The 25,749-nt window shown below is 34.2% G+C and overlaps 1 protein-coding gene, 1 long non-coding RNA gene and 2 pseudogenes across 2 annotated transcripts; 3 read left to right on the plus strand and 1 right to left on the minus strand.

The window, feature by feature from the left end:
* LOC109132934 lies at window positions 1,391-2,145 on the plus strand. Its single transcript, XM_019245404.1, has 3 exons — window positions 1,391-1,513; window positions 1,600-1,698; window positions 1,792-2,145. The coding sequence occupies exons 1-3, from the start codon at window positions 1,403-1,405 to the stop codon at window positions 2,143-2,145; spliced, it is 564 nt and encodes a 187-aa protein (XP_019100949.1). The 5' UTR covers window positions 1,391-1,402.
* On the minus strand, window positions 3,390-5,235 carry LOC104789685 (annotated as a pseudogene).
* LOC104787830 lies at window positions 10,976-12,102 on the plus strand (annotated as a pseudogene).
* On the plus strand, window positions 17,269-17,765 carry LOC109133026. The gene is made up of 3 exons (XR_002037897.1): window positions 17,269-17,327; window positions 17,445-17,571; window positions 17,700-17,765. It is a non-coding gene; the product is annotated as an uncharacterized LOC109133026 (long non-coding RNA).

A 25,749-nucleotide genomic window follows, 5' to 3' on the forward strand; every position in this document is an offset into this window, starting at 1 on the left:
GAGTCCCTAGAACATCCTCCTCTTCATTGCCTGGATTCCACGATCACACTTTGCCTTTACCTGCACCACAAACACATATTGCAATGCATGAGTATTTTATAAACACTCAGTAAGGCAATCCTCCCATCTACTGGGCTATACACACAAGCAATAGAGTATCAATAATCATCACACAACAATCAACAACAACGAATAACAAACCAGGACTTAGTATCGACCGACGCCACACATGCATCGACCGATGCCAAAAGGGGAAGCATCGATCGACACAGAAGCTGCATCGACCGATGCAAGTGTAACTTGCATCGACCGATACCCAGTCTGCATCGACCGACGCATGCTCGACGCAACACGAAACCCCTAGAGTTTTACGCGCCGTCCTCGCACTTGCATCGACCGATGCAAGATATGCATCGATCGACGCAACGTCGAGCACCGTGATTTCCCCGAAGCTTCTCGCCGGATCTTCGTTCCTACAGCCACAAAACTCGATCCCAAGCCACAAGAAAGCTTCCTAATGCCCATAGCAACATCCTAATACGTCTACGACACACAACAGGAAGATTAATGAGTTCTCTAGCTTAGATAAGCCATGGTCATGTACTTACCTTTGCCACAGAAGAACTAAGCCTCAAACAAACAAGAACAAGCCTCTAGGAAGCTCCTACAACGATCCCAGCTACAGATCTCTACAGGAACGCCCCAAATCTCCAAGAAATCTCCAAGAACACCAAGAACACTTTTCTCTCTTTTGGTTTCTCTCAAAAACGGCCAAATCCGTCGAATGGAACCAAAACACGACTTAAGGGTTTTCTTTTCCCTTTGTCCAAAACGCAGCGTTTGACTTAAGTCAAAATGTAGAGAATTGCACATGCATCGACCGATGCACCTCTTGCATCGACCGATGCAATCCCCTAAACCGGGATTTCGGTTCACGGATGTTACAAAAATTTTCCGTACCCAAATTGGGTCAGTGTGAAAAATGACACAATTCGATAAAATAAGAAGATAATAAGTTTTTTAAATCCTATGTAAAAATATGGTTCAATCTATAATATATATTAATAATGATATAACTATATATATATATAGATATATATATATATATCTAGGAAAATTTAATGAAATATGATTTTATTGTTGTTTGCCTATTTTTTTAATTTGCATTTTTGTTGGAACTGATCTCTAATTTTTCTCATTACATCAAAAACTTTTAGTGTTGTCTTCTCAAATCGAGTTCTAAACGTGAAAATTGTTTCCTTACGTGTAACTGGTTTTAAAAGTACCACAATATTTTCTTTGATTTCGTCATCAACATTTATCATTTTCATGTGGATAATTTAGTAAATTATTAGCATTCATCCTATTACGATAAGTAAATTAGGGTGAACACACCAATGAGATGGTAGCTTTCAGATGCTTGGCTTCTTTGTATAATTCTGATGTTAACTCAAAGGTCGAGTTTGATTTGTCTCTGAGCTGTGAATATGTTCTTCAATGTATCTTGGATGAGGTATTTATTACAAATAATTCCTTTTCTTGTGGTTTCATTGATATGGTCATATATTACTTAGATTGTTTTGGTTCTTTGTTTTCTAGATACCTTTATCGGAACTGAAACCAGGACTATCCAAGTGGAATCTTCTTCCCTTTATCAAAAGCAAGCTTCTTTGTCTACCTAAATGCGCTTTAGAATTGGTATTTATCTTTGCTTAAATGTTCTATTTCTGATGAGCTACTACTAGAAGACTTTTAAGGTCTTTCTTATGTTTGTACATTTGTTTTGATCAGAAGCTTGAGCCATCATCTTGTGAGAAGGATACTGAAGTATTGTCTTGTAATGAGGAAGAGACTCTGAGAAGTGGTAGCAAAGAGACTGAACTTATGGGGAGAACAGAAGGCGGACAATCGTTTTGTCGAGACCTTGGAGATGGGGCTGATGAGATTAGTAGATACGATGTGTTGCTTGAAAGAAGAAATGAGGGATTTCAAAACGAAAGCAATGGTCATTTGTCAAATCCTGGAGAGAAAATATACAGATGCATACAATGCAAAAAAAGTGGGATGCTGTTGTTTTGTTCTAAAGATGGCTGCGAAGTTATGGCTAATCTCTATTACGGCTATGTCGATAGAGAAAAGTTTTAATCTATGATGGATTAAAAGTATTCAGATTTTTTTTTCTTTAATCATTTAGTTCTCATAAAAATAAATTATTTTCTTGAACAATATTCTATTTTATATACGAGATGATAAAAAATATCTAGAAAAAAAAATATATATGTATATTAAATTATAGCTACAAATTATTTGAATACATTGTTACAATGCAATATAAGACCATTTCCAATAGTTTTTCCTATTTTTTTCTTCTATAATAGAGGATCTCTATAATAGAGATAAGTTTTTCTCCAATGGTTTTTCCTAATTTTTTCCTCTATAAAAAAATATTCCAAATAAATACTATTTTTATTTTACAGTTAACACCTTTTATTTATAAAAACTGAAAACTAACCAATTTTACTTTAAATTTTGTATTATTCAAAAAAAAAAATTTGCAACTCTTTCATAAAATTATTATTTTTATTTAAATTAAGCATTTATTATTCTAAAGAGCATCACATCATACAAAAATTATAAAATATACTAGATTTTTAAAGAGCATTATGGAATGAATGAAAAATAAATTTTACTATTTATATAAATTATCTTTTGCAAAAATGGTAGTCTCAATATTTTAGAATAAATATTTATACTTAAATTTATATTATTAGTTCTTAAAAATACTTATTTTATTTATTTTGGTCATAAATAAAAGAAGTTAAATATTAAAAGGACTACTTTGCAAATAAGGTAGTTCACCTCCATTTATAGAGGAAAAAATAGAGTTCCCCTATAAATAGAAAAAAAAAATTAGCAATCTCTATTATAGAGATAAATATAGAGATGGATTGAAGCAAAAATTACTCTATAATAGAGTTTAGAGGTAAAAATAGAGGACTATTGGAGATGCTCTAACATATGTTTTCACCATTAAATCACTGGTTTTGGTGTATTTTATTATTTATTTTAATTAGATTCATATATATATATATATATATATTAAATTCTCTTAGATATATATATATATATATTACTTTTTTATCATCATAAGTTTTGAGGGAATTCTTTGACAATTGTTACAATCTATTTAATATTAGATATACTTAAACATATGTTGTGACTAAATTAGTTTATGACATACATAAATCACAATCTATTTAATATTAGATATATTAGACACACATCTTATGATCTGATTAATATCAAAGTTGGGGATCAAATTTAATTATAAAATACCACTTTTATATGTTCCTATGAGTACTTCCAACATTTGGATAATAATAAGATATTCATAAAACACACAAAGTACATAAAGAATTGTCAGTGAGAACAAGAACAAGTAATGGAATGGAGTTGCTGGTGCTTTTTGGGATAGGCACCGTTGGCGCGGTTGTTATAGGCTTGGTGGCTTTTGCCATATGGTTCATCTGTAAAACTTAAATCTTATAACAAAGTCGTAATACCTAATTGATGATGTGTTCAATGTAATCAACTTATATTCTTCTTTAATAATTTTTTTTTTCTTGGTCAAACATTCTTCTTTAATAATTAGTTTTCAAGAAAGAGAACCGATAGTAAAACATGAGATACTTTGATGATATTTGTAAAGTACTTAAGATTGGATGAGATTGCATTACCTGAGATTGCATTTGAATGAGAACTTCAGCCATGGACGTATACATGATACCATCGGCAAGACTGGAGAATGGCATTCCTTTAGGAATCCCACACATTCCAGCAACCAAAAGACCACCACTCACTAGTTCTTTAGCCCTAGCTTCTAGAAACTTCCCCCTGTCCCGACCAAACTGCCTTTCATAAGCCTTCACCACTTCCTCGGCCGCATTTGAGTAGTGAACCTTCCCTTTATTCCATGCCTTGGAGCTTTTTGTCCACCACTTCCTTTGGAACATTTGAAATCCAGTGTGTGGCCCCAACCGTCACTACGATATGAACGGAGGATTGAGGAAGAACACGGCCGTAGAACGAACTCGGGACCCCGACCGCGAAGTAACTCCGGTCTTGAGGGAGAGAAGTGAAGAGAGTGTTGAAGTCGTTTTCAGGGAGGTCGTTGAAGTAGACAAGAAACTCTGGTTTTGAGGAGTTTGATTGTCGTAAGTTGGTTTCAACGGATCTGATGATGTCGTCAACGAAAAAGAATGTGTTTGGTCCAGTTGCACAACTAAGATCGGCTATTCGGAACGTGTTGGAGCCAGAGACTAGGGTTTTTGCATCGAGTTTCTCTACTATCAGTTTGTCTATTGTCTCTTTCAACAAACTTGTTGTTCTTCTCTGTCCACACCAAAAGAATTTCAAAGATTATGATAATTTCATGCTTAAATATCGTATTTAAAGATGTGCTACTCCTATTGAAAATTATTAAAAGAGACTGAAATAATGAAATACAAAATTTCGCTGCACTAAATCTAAATGAGATGAGATCCAAAACCAATAACACACACCATCGTACAAAATAAATAAAAATTAATGATGCTTAAAAAAACAGTATGTTATACTCAAACCTAGATTTAGTAAAACTACTGAAATACAGTAATGCCTTCTGTGCCTTAGATTTAAGTTTATGATTTAGCTTTTCTTGCGACAATGAAGCCGCTAAGTAATCCTCGGTGTATTTTTGTGTGGCTCGATGAGTTATGAACCACAATTTGATTAAACAAAACATCATGTAAGAGATCATGATAATAAAGTCAAATTATGTTCGTCCTCTGAAGTCATGGGCTTCCAATTGATCCGAATACCCAGCCAACGTCTATTTAAAAATCGACTGATGATGATATTCTTAAACTATCTTGTACGCATGTCTAGATGAGTAATATAGATAACCAAATAGTTAACTTATTACATCGTTAAAATAGTTAACGAAAATATATTTTATCTAACAACTCATCTTACATACCAATTTGTTGGATCAAATGTAACAAACCATATTAAAAATGCGAAGTTGTTATAAAGGAATATGAAATGTAAAGATGAAAAGAAAAAATTAAAAGATAAGAAACCAAAAAAAAAAAAAAATTGAAAATAGACCTGCAAATGAGAATTCTTAGAGTAGCTGTTCGGACCATCTCCACCACTCATAGGAAGTGAGTTAAGAACAATCTCCGCTTTCTCCATTATGAGTTTGTGTTTTTACTTTCTATACTTTGGGTGTGTCGTCTATATATATAGGCCATGCATGCACTTAACACCTAGTGCTTATTATTATAGTATAGTCACTATAAACAATATATAATTGATAACCTCTTGAATTGAACTACAATAATATGCGTATTGAAGCAAGAACATTACTAGAAAATGCTATTAGCCTATCACATCCGTTTGTGCTTGTTTTGAAACACAAGGAATAATAAGCTACATTTTAGAAAGCATTTTCATATTCAGTGAACTAAACTGCTACTACATGTGTTTTTAAATAGAGAAGCTAATACTGAATTATCAGTGATTATTATTATTACAGTGGTCCTAATACGTAAGTACAAGACTACAATAAATAATTTTTTTTTTTAATTGTTTTGAAATTGAACTAATCACATAGGTCCAGTGATGTGAGCACCGGATCGGACACTCGACCAGGAACGTTCGCACCGGACCCGGACAACATTGGGACATTCGTATCACCCGCGGGACAACTCGGAGCCAGCATGCCTAGGATCACTCCCGGTGCAACCACCCGTACCAAGAGCTCATCCAGGAACTCCAAGCACAACATCAACCACTTCGTCCAAGCCTTTGTCCAAGAAGACCAAGAGATCGACTCGGCCAAGGCAACCATCGGTGAGACCGTTCGTACGGCCTTCGTCCTTACCCAAAGATGAGGGCGCCAAAGACATCAGGATCATGACTCATACTCTTTTTCCTTACTTCGGGGTTTTCCCATGAGGTTTACCGGAGAAGGTTTAACGAGGCGACAAGTCCTGACGCACAACGCCGCGTTTTAAAGCCAATGATGTGGTTCCTGCGTTCAGCCTAAGAACGTTGCCTATTTTGTCTTTTCTTTAAGCTTTGTGTTTTGAACCTTTTCTAAATCTTTCCCTTGTGAACGTTGGAATAGTGTGACGTGTGTGGCCTTGTTTAAACCACATAGAGGGTGACATGTTCACCGTCTGTGGAGACGCGTCAAGGGCAAACGTGTGCGGACCATAGCGAGTCCGCGTGACCCTAGTTCCCTCTAAACCCTTACACTATTTAAGCTCCCAACGCCACTTGCTTAGACTCTTTAGACTTGAATGAAATCATAATTTTCCAAAGAGTGAATCTTTGCTTCTTGTCGCAAATCTCTTTCTCGCTACTTAGTCCGGGACTGGGCTTGAAAGAAACCCTAGAAGGATCGATCCGGGATCGCTCTTCTTCTAGTCGGTGTACGACGCTACCCATCGCTCGTGTACACCGCCGTTCGATCCATACCGTCTCTATCGCAATGCGTTCACCTGATCGTTGGTTATGTTCCACTTCGACCCCATCTTTCTCTAGTGAACCGAGGTCGAGTTTCTTACTCGGTTCGCTAGCCGTCATCCGATTCCATCGTACTGTCCGCTACCGTGTTCTTCCGACCGAACCACCGCCATCTTACCACTACCGTTTGAAACCGCGTTCTACTCGTCCGTTTGACCTCAAAACTCGTTTCTATCGTCCATTCTCATCATACTATCATCCCACCCCTTTTGGTCCGAGGAAATTTTTCATTTTCCTGAGCGTCCCACGACTCCGATCTCCGTCCGAGCCGTTTAGCCGTTTGGCGCTCACATCATCTAGCGTGAGAAAACTATGTAATCGTAGGGGCATCAAATTAATAAAATAAATCATAGGTTAAACTACGATATATGCCCCAGTCGTCTCCAAAGGAGATGCTCTCTGCACTAATAGCCAAGAATAAATCAAAAGGATGCCGAAGTTTATATGATACTCCCTCCGTTTCATAATAAAGGATGTTTAGAGAAGTATTTTTGTTTCATAATATAGAAGTATTTTTGTTTCATATTTTATACTATGCAGTCTTGTTTATGACTGGTTAAACTTTATAAAAGTAACTATTTTTTAATATGCGTGTTTTGCCAAAACATCCTATATTTTGAAACGGAAAGAGTACTAGATTAGGACCCGCCCGATGTACGGGTTTAGAGTTTTTAAAATAAAATAAAATTTAACAAAGAATATAAAGTAAGTATTTTTAGTAACTAAGAACTATCTATAAAAGTAAATAGATACAATGAGGTGTCCAATGTAAATATCTGGTGTAAAAGGTGTGACTTTGCGGTTGAGGCTATTATTTTTTTTTTTTTTTGAATGTCCTCACTTGTGGGAAGTTTAGGATTTATCTCTAACTCCAGTCTCATCAGAGGGTTTTCCATATGAGTCGGTGTACTCAAATTTGGATTTTGTTTTGTAGGGGGTTGTCTCTCAACAGGGTGATCATGATCAACTTCTTTAATTACCATGATTTTTATGGGCAATCTGGAAGGCCATAAATATTTTTTTTTTAAGGTTTAGAGATCGAGACGAATGATATAATTACTCAGGTTTTGGGCGATAAATTAGCCTGGGAAGAGGCGCTATCTTTTACGGCAGTGATGTCGGCTCCATCTCCGTCCTCATATGTCCAGGTTTCTTCATTTTGTTGTCAAATTGATGGTTCTTGGAAAGCAACCAATCAGCATTCATGATTTGGCTGGTGGTGTTGCGTTGGTGAGGAGCGAGCCTTTTTGTTGGGGGCCAAGTGTCTAAGACAGAGCCCCTCCTCCCTGCATTCAGAGTTAGAAGCGTTGTAGTGGCCCATGGAGCGGATACGTGCAGAGTTACTCACTATGGTGAATTCCCCTGAATATTGGCCATCCTTCTCAAACTTGATCAATGAGTATAATTCGCTGGAGTTTTTTCCACTATTCTCCATCTCTTGGATCCTGCATGTGACAAATTCGAAGGCTTTCCCATGCTTCACATTCTCTTATTTCTGAAGTTTCTTTTGTAAACCCCTTTCCTCTGGCTTGGACAACTAATTAACCGAGGAAATTCCTTTTAATTTATTGTTTGGTTGAAAAAAAAATAGATACACTTTTAGTTAAAGAAAATAGTTGTATATGAGTTCAAAAGTATTAAAAGTAAATGAAATTTAACAAAGAATATATATTTAATTCTTTTTCTAAGTAAAAACAATGTATAAAAGTAAAGAGATAAACTTTTAGTTATAGAAAATAGTTTTCTTTTTTGCTATAATACACTAATATATATCCATTTACAAACCTACTATCTACATTACCACTAAAAGTTTATTTGTACACACAAATATTTTTTACCGTTAAAATATACTCTTTAGTCTTAACTACTACTAACAAATTGTCTTTATAAACACATTAAATAACCTATTATATGTCTCTTCACTTTAACATTTTTATAATTACAAAAACGCATACGTTAATCGATCTTATACACTCCTATCATATATATTACAATAGCAGTCTTTTGAATAAATTATTTGATTGGTGAAAAAAATATGAGACGATCTATTTTTTTTTCAACAATCTTTTTCTTTATGTAAAGGTGAGTATTTACATTTTTTAGAAACAGTAACTAATTGTATAATTTTCACAATCATTTTTTATCTTATATAAAAAGTAATATTTTTCTTGTAATATAGCAACTTAAAATTAAAATAAGTAAATAATATTATAATTTTAAATTTTATGGTACATATATATATATAATTTATTTTATAATTAGATTTTAAATAAAATTAGGTTTTATTTTATCTATTTACTTTTATATAAAATCTTTTTAGGTTAGATTTTGAATTTTTACATTTTTAAAAAAAAATTAATAATGAATTGACATGTGTCGACATCTGAATGATATAATTGACACGTGTCATGATCTTGTTAATGAGTAATTTTGTCATCAAGGTTTATATTATACTAGATTAGGACCGCCTGATGTGCGGGTTTAGAATTTTTTAAATAAAACTAAATTTAACAAAGAATTTAAATAAATATTTTTAGTAAGTAAAAACTATTTATAAAATTCAATAGATACACCGAAATGTTTAATGTGGTATTTGGTGTAAAAGATGTGATTATGTGGTTAAGACTATTAATCACGTTTTCTTTGAATTCCCTCGCTCTTGTGAAGTTTGAGATTTATCTCCGACTCCAGTCTCGTCAGAGGGTTTTCTATATGAGTCGGTGTACTCGAATTTGGATTTTGTTTTCTGGAGCGTTAAGTTAGTCTGGGAAGAGGCGCTCTCTTTTATGGCGGTCATGTCAGCTCCATCTCTGTCTTCGGATGTCTAGATTTCTTCACTTCGTTGTTAGATTGATGGTTCTTGGAAAACAACCAATTTGCATTCAGGATTGGACTGGTGGTGTTGCGTTGGTGAAGAGCGGACCTTGTTGTTGGGGGCCAAGTCTCTAAGACGGAGGCCCTCCCCCTGCATTCGGAGTTAGAAGCGTTATACTGGGCCATGGAGTGGATACGTGAAGCAGGGATCACTTGTCAACATTTTGAGACTGATTGTGCTTAATTACTCATTATGGTTCAGTCCCCTAAAGATTGGCCGTCCTTCTCCAACGTGCTCGATGAGTTCAACTCGCTGGAGTCCTTCCAACTATTCTCCATCTCTTGGTTCCCGCGTGCGTCAAATATGAAGGTAAATTGTCTTGTCCGTGCTTCGCGTTCTCTTATCTTTGAAGTTTCTTTTGTAAATCCCTTCCCTCCGGCTTGGGCAACTAACCAAGAAATTTTTTCTTTTAATTTATTGTTTGCATGAAAAAAAAAAGTATACATATACACTTTTAGTTAAGAAAATAGTTGTAGATGAGTTCAAATTTATTAAAATTAAATTAAATTTAACAAAGAATAGATTTTTTTTTTTTCACAAAAAGAATAGATATTTATTTAATTTTTTTCGTAAGTAAAAACAATGTATAAAAGTAAAGAGATAAACTTTTAGTTATAGAAAATAGTTGTTTTTTTTGCTATAATACACTAATGTATATCCATTTATAAAATCTACATTACCACTTGAAGTGTATTTGTTCACACAAATATATTTTACTGTTAAAATCTACTCATTATTCTTTACTACTACCAACAATTGGTCTTTATAAACATATTAAATAATCTATTATATGTCTCTTCACTTTAACATTAATATAGTAACAAAAACGCATACATTAATCTTACATACTCCTATCTTATATGTTACAATAGCAGTCGTTTTAAATAAATTATTTGATTGGTGAAAAATATATGAAACGTTCTATTTTTATTTTAAATCTTTTACTTCAACAATCTCTTTCTTTATGTAAAGGTAAGTATTTACATTTTTCTAGAAACAGTAGTTAGTTGTATAATTTTCACAATCATATTTTTTTTATCTTATATAAAAAGTAATTATTTTTTTTTGTAAAATTAACAACTTAAAATTAAAATAAGTAAACAATATTACAATTTTGAATATATATATATATATATATATAGTTTCCTTATAATGATATTTTCTTTTTATAGTAGGTTTTGAATTTTTACATTTTTATTTTTAAAAATTTAATAATTTTAGAATTGACATATGTCAACATCTGAATGATATAATTGACACGTGTCAAGATCTTGTTAATTAGTAATTTTGTCATCAATGTTTATATAATAAGATATATATATATATATGCTAAGTCTTAGGTTTCGTTAATTAAAGACGATAACATGTTTCTGAGAATCTATCGATTTGTGAATTTATAAACTTACAGCTATTTCTCATAATCGAACGATGGAGACTCCAAAATCAGATAGTTTATGTGATCGCTTAGTCACTGGGAATTCAGAAATTGATAACTGGATTTGTATCATCTAGTACTTTGCCAAAAACAAATCTGAGCTTTGGATGTTGCATGGTAATTTAAATTTTGTATCAGTTTCAGTTTCTTTGATTCTAAAAATCCCAAATTCTCGGATAAAAGTAATGTTACTTGCAGACGTGTTTGAAATGGGTCCTAAGCTTCCAGATTATTTGGGTGAACACACCAATGAGATGGTAGCTTTCAGATGCTTGGCTTCTTTGTTTGATTCTTCTACTCCTGAATAAAGTAAAGATGATGCTGACTCAAAGGTCGAGCTTGATTCATCTCAGAGCTGTGAATATGTTCTTTAATGTATCATAGATGAGGAATTTACAACTGATTTCTTTTCTTTGTGGTTTCTTTGATATGGTCATATACTTAGATTGTTTTTGGTTCTTTGTTTTCTAGATACCTTTATCAAAACTGAAACCAGGTGCCCCAGGACAATCCAAGTGAAATCTTCTTCCCTTTATCAAAAGCAAGCTTCTTTGTCTACCTAAATGCACTTTGGAACTGGTATTTATCTTTGCTTAAAAGTTCTATCTCTGATGCCTTACTACTATAAGGCTTTTAAGGTTTTTCTTATGTTTGTACATTTGTTTTTGTTTTTGATCAGATGCTTGAACCATCATCCTGTGAGAAGGATACTGAAGTATTTCCTTGTAATGAGGAAGAGACTCTGAGCAGTGGTGGGGAAGAGACTGAACGAGTTACTTCTCCAATGCCTGAACCAGATCTTATGGGGAGAACAAAAGGTGGACAATCATTTTGTCGAGACCTTGGAGATGGGGCTGATAAGATTAGTAGATCTTATATGTTGCTTGAAAGAAGAAACGAGGGATTTGAAAACGAAAGCGATTGTCATTTTTCAAGTCCTGCGGAGAAAATATACAGATGCATACGATGCAAAGAAAGTGGGATGTTGTTGTTTTGTTCTAAAGATGGCTGCGAAGTTATGGTTCATCAGAAATGTTTGAAATCGCCACCTGTTTACGATGATGCTGGAAACTTTTACTGTTCTTTCTGTGCTGTTACCCGTCCTTCAGCTGAGTATCTTCAATCGCAAGATGAAGTTGCTAAAGCAAGGAAGAAACTAGCTTCGTTTCTTAGACTACTGTCAGAGGTTAACAAGAAGAAATCTGTTGAGGGAACCTGAAACGCTATGTAGGATTAAGCCTTGTTTATAAATATTCTAAGATTGTCAACAAAGGAAAATTACATTTGCACTCAGTATCTCCTCTTTGTTATGTTTTAAATTTTGGGATATTTTAAACTCTGTTATCCTTGTATTTAGTTTGATTTAGATAATTGGTATTAAATGTTTGTAAAAAAACAAAAAAAAACGTCATAATCTATTTAATGTTGGAAACATTTGAACACATGACAAGATTTATTTATCCCTACTATTATTTATAAAATCGTTTAACAAACTAACCTTAAATTTGTAAAGAAATTCAAGGATATGCCATTAAAGTTAAGACAAAATAATTCATTAACGAGAGGGTTAAAATTGTCATTACAGCTTTTCATAATCGGATAAACACGCAGATTCCGGATCGGATCTTTCGATTTTTAATCTTAAAACATCCGCTTAATGGCCTTTAAAGTTAAAAAGGAGAGACGATTTACAAAATTCTTCGTTCATCCATTGGCAAAAGAAACGCTTCATAACTGTCACGGGTTCGATATTCCAAGAAGTCGATCATAATTTTTTCCGCCTTCCATTGTCCCTTTTAATACATAACAAAGACCCAGAGAATCTAAGGGGCTGTTATTGGAGAGATAATTTCTAAATCATTATGGAATTGTAAATTTTTAAAATCAAAACACATGGATTTTGAATTAACATGTTTTATCCTTGGATTTGAATCATTCTATTTTACACTTTCAAATCCATGCAAATCCATTTAAAACATAATGTGGATTTGGAAATCCAAAAACAAATCATTGAATGAATAACATGAGATTTTAACAAGTATTTGTAAATCATAGAATCATAAATCATATAACACATAATTTTGATAAGTATTTTAAAATCAATGATTGAATAACACATGATTTTTGTTTGAATTTCCAAATTCATTAAAATCATAGAACCAATAACCCCCTCTAAAAATCAATACAATAAAAGTAGAATGTGTTGCTCTCCCTATCTGACAACTCAGCATTTTAGGCTTTTCTCAGCTTGACATCTCAATAAAATTGTTAGCCAATAAAAACATTTCAAATAATACAACTCAACATGTCTTAACCTATGATAAGTCTCTTTTTTTTCCATGTCACTTTTTCTATTAAACTTGATCTTATTTTGTTGGGCTTACTTTTTAAAATAAGTGGGCTGAAAATATTTGGATGAAAGAATTAAATAGAATTTGATTGAATAGATTTGAAGAATGTTGCCAAAAAAAAAATGATTTGAAGAACTTTTATTGGATGAAATTGGATGAAAGAATTCATACGTAGAATTCAATAGAATTTTTTTTACTTTGTGATTTTTATGAAACGTTTGGTTCTATTTAGTAAAGAGTCTTGAAAAAATTGGTTTAGTGATGTAAAAGATTGATATTGGTCACGTTTAACTATAATTGAAGTTGGTTCAGTCTGGGTTAAGATGGATTGGTCACCAAGCTGCTTCTGCATAGTTAATCTGGGTTAAGATGGATCAATCACGTAAGATCAACGAAGTTCCACAATATAATCATAGTTAATTCTATTTTATTATTTGTATGGATCTGATTTCTAAAGATCTCTTTCTCTCGAGTATATATGTATGTGATTCTGTATGTGTATCACGTTATAATCAATCAACACATAAGTTCTCAACCTCTAATCTTTCAAGTGAATAGAATACTTATCCAGAAGGGTTGTTCGAGGTTGGTGATTTTTTGTCTAAGTTTGGAGATTTTTTTAAGGAGGCTGGGGAAGAGGGAAGAACCGGTATAGGTTCTTAATGTTAGGTTTTGATGGGTTTAATTTGAAATCGGGTTGAAATAAGGTTAGTCCGGTCAATAAGATTAATTAGTTGGTTAAGCAATTATTAAACCAATAGTAAACCACATAAATCCAGATTCAAAGTAATAGATGATATTTGATATTTTGAGGGGGAAATGACAATAAAACTATTGATTCGGGTGGAAATAGGTCTAAAACTATTGATTTAGAGAGACACATAACGAGGTTAAAGTTCTGTGTAGATTTGATACGATGTTATAATTATGAGGGGAAGTAGGACGTTATTCCCATAATATACGATAGATTTACAAGCATTCTAAAGACTTTCAAATCTTTCTCGTAAATTCTAACAATTATATTTTGCAACCCTTTAATAGAATAAAAGAGAGTTTTTAATAGAACTGAAAAATATCAATTCCACTAATTTCTCTGTTTCTTTCTCTCACCAAGTTAACAAAAAAAAAAAAAAAGCAAACTGAGCATCAAGAGCACACAACAACCTTAGCAGAAATCGCGGCACTAAAAAAGCAAACATGTTGTCATCTTTCGTTCATGAAAGTAAAGAGATCGAGCCAAAGTTATTTTTTTGTCGTTTTAGTTGAATCCATATATCGTCATTGGTGTTTGGTTGACTCCGTCTTATCAAAAGAGAGAAACGGATAGGAGTCTAGGACACAAAATCTCCTTAGCTGGAATAGGAGAAGTGAGGTATCATGTAGGGATGTCATGAATGAGGCTTTGATCTCGTCAATATAAAAATGAGAGAAAAATAGACGTTTGGTCTGTGATTTCTTCTATGTAGACTGATTCGGTTGAACTTAAATTATTGCAGTAGAATGAAAAAAAATATTATAATATTCAGATATCGTTAATTTTTTTCATAATTTTTCCGAACTGAATATAATATAATAAAGACATAAATCAAATAGAATCAAATCATCAAGAGAGATTTTAAACTTGTAGAATCGTAAACAGAAGCTTTTTTGATCATAAGGTGGATTCATCAATGGCAAGGGACAATTCTTCTTATTCTGTACCGTGGAGAACTGACCCAGCCGCCGTAGTCAGTCGTCGGTGATTGTTATTTTTAATTACAAAAACATATAAAATTATGAAAATAAATAAAAATAAAAACAAAATATAAAAAAATCTCGCGGCGTAGCACGAATACCATCCTAGTTTAATTAATAATAAAAGTTTCAACATATTTTCCTTTTCTTTTTTAACACCTAACATCTTTTTTATTACACTAGAATATAGTATAAATTTGATGTTTTTTTGTTACTAGCAATTAGTTAATAAACTTACACACAAACTAGAATTGGACCCGTGTTAGAGAACGGATTGAAATTTTTTCTGTTTATTTTATAATTTTTATTTAAATCACTAAATATGTGATTGTTTTATTTGTTTAAAAAAAAAAAAAAATTTGGATGAAACATTATGCCATGAAATCATGTTCTGAATATGATTTATATGACTTACGAAATAATAACTATTTTGTAAAATAGTTTAATAGATTTAGATTTTAACCCACGGTACACCGCGGGTTAATTTATTTGTTAAAAATAATTTTTTGTTTGTTAATTTTATTTGATTTGTTTAGTTTTTAAAATTATATATTGTATTTTGATTGTTAATTCTATAACTTAACCCACAATATACTGCATATTAATTTTAAGACCAAATATGTAATATATGTTTGTCAAAATCATCTTGACCGAAACCAAACTTTAATTTAGTCTGATAAATCATATTTCTTGAAATTTCAACCCGTGATCTAGCAAGAAATCATATTTCTTGAATTTTTTTCATATTATTGTGACATATTATTGACCCGTGTTATAACAAATCAAATTAGAGTGTTTATAATTTTAAATTTTTGATCTATCATATATTTATGATATTCTTAAAAAAATATATAGTTATGATAAAAATAGATTTATGATATTCTTAGAGTGTTAATATATTTATGATAAAAAATATATTTATCATATATTTAAATTTAATTTCATATATTTCTTTTAAAATAACTTCAAATTAAATTATTAAAAAGTTTATTATAATATATAAATTTATACAATTCAACAAAAGAAATATATGAAATTAAATTTAAATATTCAAACTTTTACTTGTTATACAGTCAAAATTTTAGTTGAATATATATTTTTAAAAAGAATAATATTATTAAAGCTTGAATATTTTATAGATTGAATAATATAAATTGGTTTTAATAGTACAACTTTGAAGTATGAGTTTATAGTATGATTTCAATCTCTGATAAATCAAAGTTCATGCTCATTCGTATTCAGAATTGGTCAATTTTTCATAATATGATTTTGAATCTTTGCGTAGTTTTCTTAGGCAATGTGGTTGAGACATTTTATATATTTTTTATTCATCATTTAAGCATGTCCATTTAAAAAATTTAAATTACATCATATGCAGAAAAAATCATAAATTTTATTAACTAAATATATTATATAATAATTTAAATATAAAATCAAACAAAAATGAAAGAAGAATCACATATGTTTGTTTTAATTAGGTTGAAAGATTTCCTTATCTTTTAAATGTTACCTATAATTGATTTTATATGTAGAATTTTTTTTTTTTTGACAATTTATATGTATAATTAACTAAATGCATATTATTCCTAATTACCAAAAATCAAACTAACGTATATCCTTTATCCTATAAATCACAAGTCACCTGTCCAATCAAGTTAAGGCACATCAGATTAATTTTAAAAATTTTTAAAAACAAAAACCCATTAATTGAAAAAAAAACACACGATGGTGGAAAACCAAAATAAAAAAAAATAAAAAAAATCAGCTTCCTAAACAATTAAATTTTTACTTTTCTACGTAAAATAAATATTTACAAAATTCATCTACTTCAACCGTTTCGCCCACGATCTCTCCTCTTCCTCCATGATATATACTGATGAGACTCAACAAAGTCTCACTAACTCTCTATTTTCTTAGTCCTCCATTAAATACCCAAAAAATTCACAAACAGAACGGACAAAACGAAGGAGAAAACTGTTGGGAAAAAGGTACATAAATTACTATCCAGATATTATGTTCTGATTATATTGAAGGTTTCATCAATCTCATTTGCATGTCTCTTCTTCCATTTGCAATTTAAATTATATTTTTGTATTTCTCAGTTATGGTTTAATCTGTTCATCATCATTTCATCAATTGCATATCTCATCAAATTCTCTTACAATTTATAATAATCTCTGTTTTCGACTTTCTCAATTCTGGTTTTTTTTTTCATCATTGTTTTTCATGCTCATCAAATTTTGTATTTCACATTTTCCTGTTCAGTCTCATGAATTTTATGTTTGGATTTGCAGGTTCATATTCCTTTCTGAAGTCATATGGCTCGATTATTACATTTGTCTCCTGCACAGTTCAATAGGTGAAAGTTTCTTCATGTCAAATTAAAAGTACTCATTTACAGAGATAGCAAATAAAGATGTCAAATGAAGTCAGTGTGTCTCTTACTATTTGCATTTTTCTTAATTTACGCTTTCAGTAACTACACAGCATTACTATGGAGATGACTCTTCTTAAAGACCATTTACTCTAACACAACAACTAGATATGATATGCAGATCCTTTGTTGCAGCACAAAACATCTTCGTAGAAGAGCAAATATAAAGGTAAATTTGTCACTTTTTTCTTTCTTAGGTGTTCATACTCAATAGAACCATGTTTACTAGCATTATATTGTTAATCATAGGAAAGATTTTAATAATTACTAATGAAATACTGCAATTGCTCAATACAGGAAGGACTAATAAAAGATTATTCACGCATGATAAAAAGGGCCGAAGAGATGATAAGGAACAGTCAGAGTTTGTGGTATTTTGATATGTATACTTTGGAAAATTAATCAAATAAAGTTACAACGCTATTTTGAAGAAGTTAATGAACGTTTAAACATTTTTAGCTTTGTTATTAAATCGTACAAGCACAAACTTGATTTTCAATTACAAATTTACAATTATATAGTCTTTAAAACTATTATAGATTACATGTAATACATTTTGGACCCGTACGTAGTACGGGCTTTAAACTAGTATTATGATACATCTAAATCATGTATGTCATAAGTCTATAACCAAAAAAATCATATATATACCTATTATATAGTCTACAAAGAAAAATCATGTACTTCCAAAAAATTAAATAGGAGATTAAAAAAAAATTGATTTATATATAAATGCCCCTATTTAATGAGTAATTTATCATTGAAATTTAATAGAAAAAGTTTTGGGTTAACGGTAAATTAGAAAATTTGATGTTAAAAATCACATTGGAAATACAAAGTGATAGTCTTTGTGAAGCAAAAAAAACTCCCGAAATGAGACTTTTTGTGAAACAGAGGAAGTAATACTTACTAGACACTACATTTAATTTAGTGTGGATCTTTATAAGCTCTTTCCTTATATTTAATACATCTTTCAATTTCTTTTAAATCAAATTAAAAACAATTAGCATTTAATGATTCACAAGTTTTAGGAAATAAATTAGACAAAAATTATGTAGCTAAAATTTAGGAAATATGATCATAAGAATATAACAATCTTTATTATGATTAATTACATTCCTTTTTCCACAAAACAATATGATCATAAGAATAGAATAACCATATTTCTTTTTTAGTTTTCAAATATTTATTATTAATCTATTGAATGTGATGCAAATTTAAGAAATTTTGTATGATAATTTAAATTAATAGTTGTCAAAAAAAAAAAAAAAAACTTAAATAACTTAAACAAAATATGTAAAGTATTTGAACGGTTAATGGAATAATCTGGAAACCATCAATTTTGATTTTTGAAAAGAAATATTTTTTGTAATCCTAACCTCTTTAATACGAACTGTCTTTTAAAAAAAAAAAACTAAGACGGGTGATTTGATTTATTTTCTGAACAAAAGACTAATGTGGGGATCCACCCTCTGTTAGGAAGGCCGCGGATAGCCCCTGATGTTCTAAAAGGGATGAGGCAATACCTAAGGATAGGTACAACGGAGGATAAAGAGCTCAGAATTGAGAAAGTGAGGAAATCGGTAGCAGAAGCAGAAAAGGATCCGATTATCCAGAAAACGGTTCTCAGGTTAGAGCCGACTCCTATCGTCTCCTCAGATTATAGCAAAGGGAAAGGGTTAGTTTTTGGGTATGAGTCTGCAGAGGTTTCGTCCATAATGAAGAACCCGGTGAGTGGAAATGAGAAGTTAATGGTAAATGCGTTCCAGGCTGAGAGGAACAGAGTTTCTGCCATCTGTGGAGGAGAGGTTGAGGAAGGGTTAGGTTTGGTGGATTATGCTATGTCTTCTTCTGAGTTGCAGACTAGTCCAACGGCTTATGTGGTTGGCTTTCATGAAGCTGGCCCTTCCGGGACAAAGTCTGGACGAGGAGGGGGGAGGAGAAGGCCTCAAGACTTGACAGTTCAACGTCTCATGGAAATACGTAAAAAGCATTTTCCTGAGATAATGTTTCTCATGGAGACAATGAACGGTAGAAATGCACTTGTAGATATTCAAGAATGGCTTGGCTATGAGAAGGTATATACGGTGAATCCGGTGGGGAGATGTGGTGGACTAGCAGTTTTTTGGAAAAAGGGTGTGAATGTCGTGGTTTTAAGTGTAGATAAGAATATTTTGGATCTCCAAGTAAATATGGAAGGAGCGGTCTTTTTCCTCTCTTGTATATATGGTCATCCTAATAGTAGCCTTAGAAAGGAGGTATGGGAGAGATTGACTAGAGTGGGGTCCCAAAGAAAAAGAGAATGGTGTATGATAGGGGATTTTAACGACATACTACATAATGGAGAGAAGTTGGGGGGCCCTCGAAGAAGTGAAGCATCTTTTGTGGAATTTGCTAACATGATCAAGGTTGTGGTTTGGTTGAGCTGAACAGTACGGTTAATGCGTTTACTTGGGGAGGAAGGAGAGGTGATCTGTGGATTCAGTGTAAATTGGATCAGTGTTTTGGAAACAAAGCTTGGAATCATAAGTTCCCTGCCTCAAACCAAGCTTTCCTAGAAAAGAAAGGATCGGATCATAGACCTGTTTTGGTGCAGTTAGTGTCATCCCAAGATACTTATCAAGGATCTTTCAGGTTCGATAAGAGAATGCTTCATAAGCCCCTTGTTAAGGAGTCAATACAGCAAGCTTGGGAATCCTCTTCTTCGAATCTTGCCAGAGAGTGTCAGAGAGGCTAAGACGTTGTAGGAAAGCCCTTAACAAATGGAAACGAGAGAATGGAACGAATTCATAGATCAAAATCAATCAGATTCAAGGTGAGATTGAGGTTGAGCATGCTTCTCGTTCCCCCTCGTTCCCGAGGATGGCAAGGCTTAAGAGGGATATGGTGCTGGCACATAAGGAGGAAGAGAGTTACTGGGCGCAGAAAACTAAGCAGAAATGGATGCACTCTGGGGATAAAAACACCAAGTATTTTCATAGTTCGGTTAAAGCCGAGAGGAATAAAAATGCCTTGGTTGAACTTCTTGATGAGGAAGGTAGGAGCCATAAATCTGAGCCATCTAAGGGAGACGTTGCAGGTAGATATTTCCAGAAGCTTTTTGCATCGTCGTATCCATCAGAAGAGGACCATCAGTTCTTTCATGAGTTTGAACCGCGAGTCACCCTTGAAATGAATAACTCTCTGATAGCTGAAGTATCAAAAGAGGAAGTGAGGCTAGCGGTCTTTGCGATTAAACCTTCAAAGGCTCCGGGTGCTGATGGCATGACAGCTCTGTTCTATCAGCAATATTGGGATATAGTGGGGGAGCAAGTTACAAAAGAAGTTATGAGGTTTTTCAGAGAGGGAGATTTTGAGAAGGAGTGGAATTTCACTCAGTTGTGTCTGATTCCCAAGAAGCTAATCTCTTCTTCCATGACAGACTTGAGGCCTATTAGTCTGTGTTCGGCAATGTATAAGATCATTTCCAAGATTATGGCAGGAAGACTAAAGCCTCTGCTCGACAAAATTGTCTCGCCGAATCAATCTGCCTTCGTACCAGAGAGATTAATTTCAGATAACATAATCATAGCTCATGAGGTGTTCCATAGCTTGAGGACGCATGAGGATACCTCAAAAAATTTCATGGCCATCAAGACCGATATGTCTAAAGCATATGACAGGGTATATGGAGTTATCTTAAGGCGTTGCTGGTGGCTCTAGGATTCCATGAAAGATGGATTGAGTGGATAATGGTATGTGTTACATCTGTTTCATATACAGTGTTGATCAATTGTCAAGCTTTTGGAATGGTAACTCCGGAGAGAGGTTTAAGGCAAGGGGATCCTCTTTCTCCATTTCTTTTTTTGCTCTGTACAGAAGGATTGACACATTTGCTGAATAAGACAGAAGAGGAGGGTAAAATAAGTGGTATACAGTTCTCGAATCAAGGTCCCTCTATTCATCATCTCTTGTTCGCAGATGATAGTTTATTCGTTTGTAAGGCAGAAGAGGATCAGTGTCAAGCACTCCTATCAGTATTGGAGAGATACGGAAGACCCACAAGACAAGTGATCAACTATGATAAGTCTTCTATTACTTTTGGGGCAAAGATGGGAGAAAACGTAAGAGGGCAGATTAAGTCCAAGATGAAGATTGTCAATGAAGGGGGAGCAGGTACTTATCTAGGACTTCCTGAATGCTTTAGTGGGTCAAAAGCAGAAATGCTGGAGTACATTCATGACAGGTTAAAAAATAGATTTTCGGGGTGGTTTGCTAGAACACTCTCTCAAGGCGGGAAGGAGGTCCTCATTAAATCAGTTGCTATGGCTATGCCGGTGTATGCCATGTCATGCTTTAAATTTCCTAAAGCAACTGTTTCAACTCTCTCCAGTGCCATGGCAAAATTCTGGTGGAGAGCTATTGAGAATCAGAGGAAAATCCATTGGATTGCGTGGGATAAGATGTGCCTATCAATAGACCAAGGAGGTATGGGATTTAAAGATATAGAGGTTTTCAATCAGGCTCTTTTGGCAAAACAGGCGTGGAGAATGCTTCATTATCCAAATTATTTGTTTTCTCGCTTTATGAAGAGCAGGTACTATGAAAATAGCCAGATTCTAAATGCGAATCTAGGGTCTAGGCCTTCTTATGCTTGGCGAAGTATCCTTCATGGGAGGGTACTCTTGGAGAAGGGATTGCAAGTTTGTATTGGGGATGGGGAAGATACAAGTGTGTGGACAGGCCAATGGCTAAAGGATGGAAGAATGAGAGCCCCTTTGATGAAAAATATTTTAGTGGACCTGGAGTTGAAAGTTAAGGCGCTCATTGATCCCATATCGCATTCCTGGAATCTGGAGAGCCTACAGGAAAATTTCTTCCCTAGAGATATCGAGCTCATTCGCAAGATAAAACCGGTCGTGGCTTCATCTAATTATATGTGTTGGCAACACAATAAATGTGGAGAGTATTCTGTACGATCTGGGTATTGGAGAGCATTGCAAGACCATAAGGTTGAGATCAGGCAGGAATAACCTTGGCAACCTTCCCTTTGAAGGAACTGATTTGGAAAATCCAAGCTCCATCAAAAATCAAAATATTCATGTGGAAGGCATTGAGTGGGGCTCTTCCGGTTGCAGAAAGATTGGCCACAAAAGATATTAGAATGGATATGTGATGCCAAATGTGTGGAATGGAGGAAGAATCAATCAACCATCTTCTCTTTATATGTCCGCTGGCAAGGCAGGTATGGGCTCTTTCTTACACTCCCAGTCTAGAAGATGGGTTTTCTTCCTCTTCAATATACCAGAATATATTTCATATTCTTGAGTTAGCAAAGAGTGCGAAAGGAGAAGGAAATCTAAAACGAACTATTCCCTGTGTGCTTTGGTTTCTGTGGAAAAGTCGGAACAATCTTGTCTTTGAAGGGAGAAATACCAATATAAAACCCTTGTTATAGAAAATGAGAGAGGAAACGTCTCAATGGTTTATAGCTCAGCAAGCGGAATAGGAAGAAGAACAGAGAGGAGGTAAGGATGTTAGAACCAAGAGGGTGAGCTGGAAGCCGCCAGAAAGGCCGTGGTTAAAATGCAACATAGCGGCATCTTGGAATAAGGAAAAGAACATGGGGGGAGCAGCGTGGGTGATCAGAAACCATGCGGAAACAGTTTTACTACATAGTCGCAGAGCTTTCACTAATATGAGTTCAAAAGGCGAAACAGAACTACAAAGCTGTTTGTGGGCGATTGAAAGTATGAGAAGCCTAAAGATCACATGGGTTATCTTTGCGTTTGAGGTAAATGATTTGTTGGAAGCGACTCTAAGACCAGACGCATGGCCATCCTTCAAATTTCAGTCAGGGTTAATTTTAGGGGAGTTAGGACATATCCCATTTTGGAGGTTACACAAAGAAGAAAGAAGTGCAAACAAGGGTGCTTTTCTTATAGCACAAAGTGTAACCAAAGAGGATCGATGCCAATCATACGTTGCAGCAGGGTATCTCCAATGGCTTCATCAAGTCTTCATGTCGGAATGTTTTTGTGATTGAAGGTGAGATAAGATATATCCCGTGCAGATGATTGTTTTGCATCCTTGTTTTGTTTTTTGTGGAAGAGGGATTTGGTTGTAAAAAAGGAGGGGGGGGGGAGTTTTTTGTAAAACAATTAACTAAGTATATAAATGAATTATTCAGACGAAAAAAAAAACGTATTGAACCAATACAAAAATTTGAATTGACCCACGGATTTGAAAAATCCAGAAATCTTGCAAAATTCTTAAATAGTTGGAAACAAATAAATTTAGAATATTAGTCCAATAATTGGTTGTAGAGTAGATGTCAAAAAAAAAAATATTGGTAGTAGAGTACAAATAATAAAAACGGATATGGTAATAATAAATCAAAAATTATTATGTGTATGGCGGAGATGCGGCCTATCAGTCTGTGTAATGTGGGGTATAAGCTTATTTCAAAAATTATGTGTCAACGGTTAAAAGTAGTGTTACCTGAGCTTATTTCGGAAACACAATCCGCTTTTGTTCCAGCGTTTGATTTCGGATAACATCCTTATTGCTCAGGAGATGTTTCATGGTTTGAGGATAAATCCTTCCTGTAAAGGTAAATTTATGGCAATCAAAACAGATATGAGTAAGGCGTATGATCGGGTGGAATGGGGTTTTATAGAGGCTCTGTTACGGAAAATGAGCTTTGGGGAGACGTGGATTTCCAGAATTATGTTTTGTGTAACTTCTGTTGAATACAAGGTCCTTCTTAATGGGCAACCCAATGGTAGGATTGTCCCAGAGCGGGGTTTAAGGCAGGGTGATCCGTTGTCCCCTTATTTGTTTATTTTGTGTACAGAGGTCTTAGTGGCAAATATCCGGAAGGCAGAGCGGGATAAACTAATTACAGGGATTAAAGTTGCGAATAAGTGTCCCCCAATTACGCATTTGTTATTTGCGGATGATAGTCTATTTTTCTTCAAGGTAGATAGGGCTCAATGTGGTGTAATTTTGGATATCTTAAAACAATATGAGGCATTCTCGGGCCAGCAAATTAATTTTGCTAAATCTTCAATCCAATTTGGTCATAAGATGGATGACGCTGTACTGACGGAGATGCACGGGGTTTTGGGGATAACGAATTTGGGTGGAATGGGATCATATCTAGGATTACCGGAGAGTCTGGGTGGGTCCAAGACAAAAGTTTTCTCTTTTGTTCGCGATCGTCTTCAGGGTCGAAAGACGGGTTGGTCGGCGAAACTTCTCTCTAAAGGGGGAAAAGAGGTGATGATCAAGTCTGTCGCTACGGCGGTTCCGACTTTTGTAATGTCGTGTTTCCGGTTACCGAAAACAATAACGTCAAAACTCACGAGTGCAGTGGCAAATTTTTGGTGGAGTACTTCAGGACAGTCTGGGGGGATGCATTGGTTAGCTTGGGATAAGCTCTGTTGCAGTAAGCAATTGGGGGGCTTGGGTTTCAGGAATGTTGATGCTTTTAATACGGCTTTGTTGGCAAAGCAATTGTGGCGGCTGATTGAGGCTCCAGATACTTTGTTTGCTCGGGTTTTCAAAGGCAGGTACTATCGAAATTCCAATCCTTTGGAACCGATACGATCCTATTCTCCTTCTTATGGGTGGAGAAGCATTATTTCCGCTAGATCTTTGGTTAATAAAGGGTTTATTTTACGGGTTGGTTCGGGGGACTCCATTTCGATATGGACGGACCCCTGGGTACCGGCTCAATCCCCAAGACCAGCGACCAGTAAGGGTCCTCTTAAGGATCCTTCTCTTAAAATCTCTCATTTAATTGATTGTCACACAAATTCTTGGCGTATGGATATACTCAAGGAGCATTTCGCCCCGGAAGATGTTGATCTGATAGGGGCTATCCCTCTACGAAGTACTCAGCTACCCGATTCCACGGGTTGGCATTTTACAAAATCCGGTAAGTATACAGTTAAGTCTGGGTATGACACGGAACGGTTTGCAAATTCACAGGCTACTAGGGTCTCTCGAGAGGGGAAAAGGGCTATTTCATACCCGTATACACTTCAAAAGTGCGAATTGCTACCTGTACAAATAAGGAGTGCCAATTTATACATGTACCCTAAGACATTTCAAATTTCATACCTATACTCACAAAATTGAGCCAATTTCACAGTCCACGTTAACAGAATTAAATCAACCGTTAGAGATGCTGACTCAGAGTCAACGTGTGTATTGACTGCCATCAAAAATGCAAAAACGACGTCGTTTTGTTTTCTTCGAAAAAAATTTGTGGAATATCCACACACTAGAGGTTCGAACCCACGACCTCTTCCATGTTTAGCATAGGTGTTAACCAGTTTATCCCACAACAACTCTCAAAAGA

Source organism: Camelina sativa, chromosome 5 (assembly GCF_000633955.1).
Source record: "Camelina sativa cultivar DH55 chromosome 5, Cs, whole genome shotgun sequence".
NCBI lineage: Eukaryota > Viridiplantae > Streptophyta > Magnoliopsida > Brassicales > Brassicaceae > Camelina > Camelina sativa.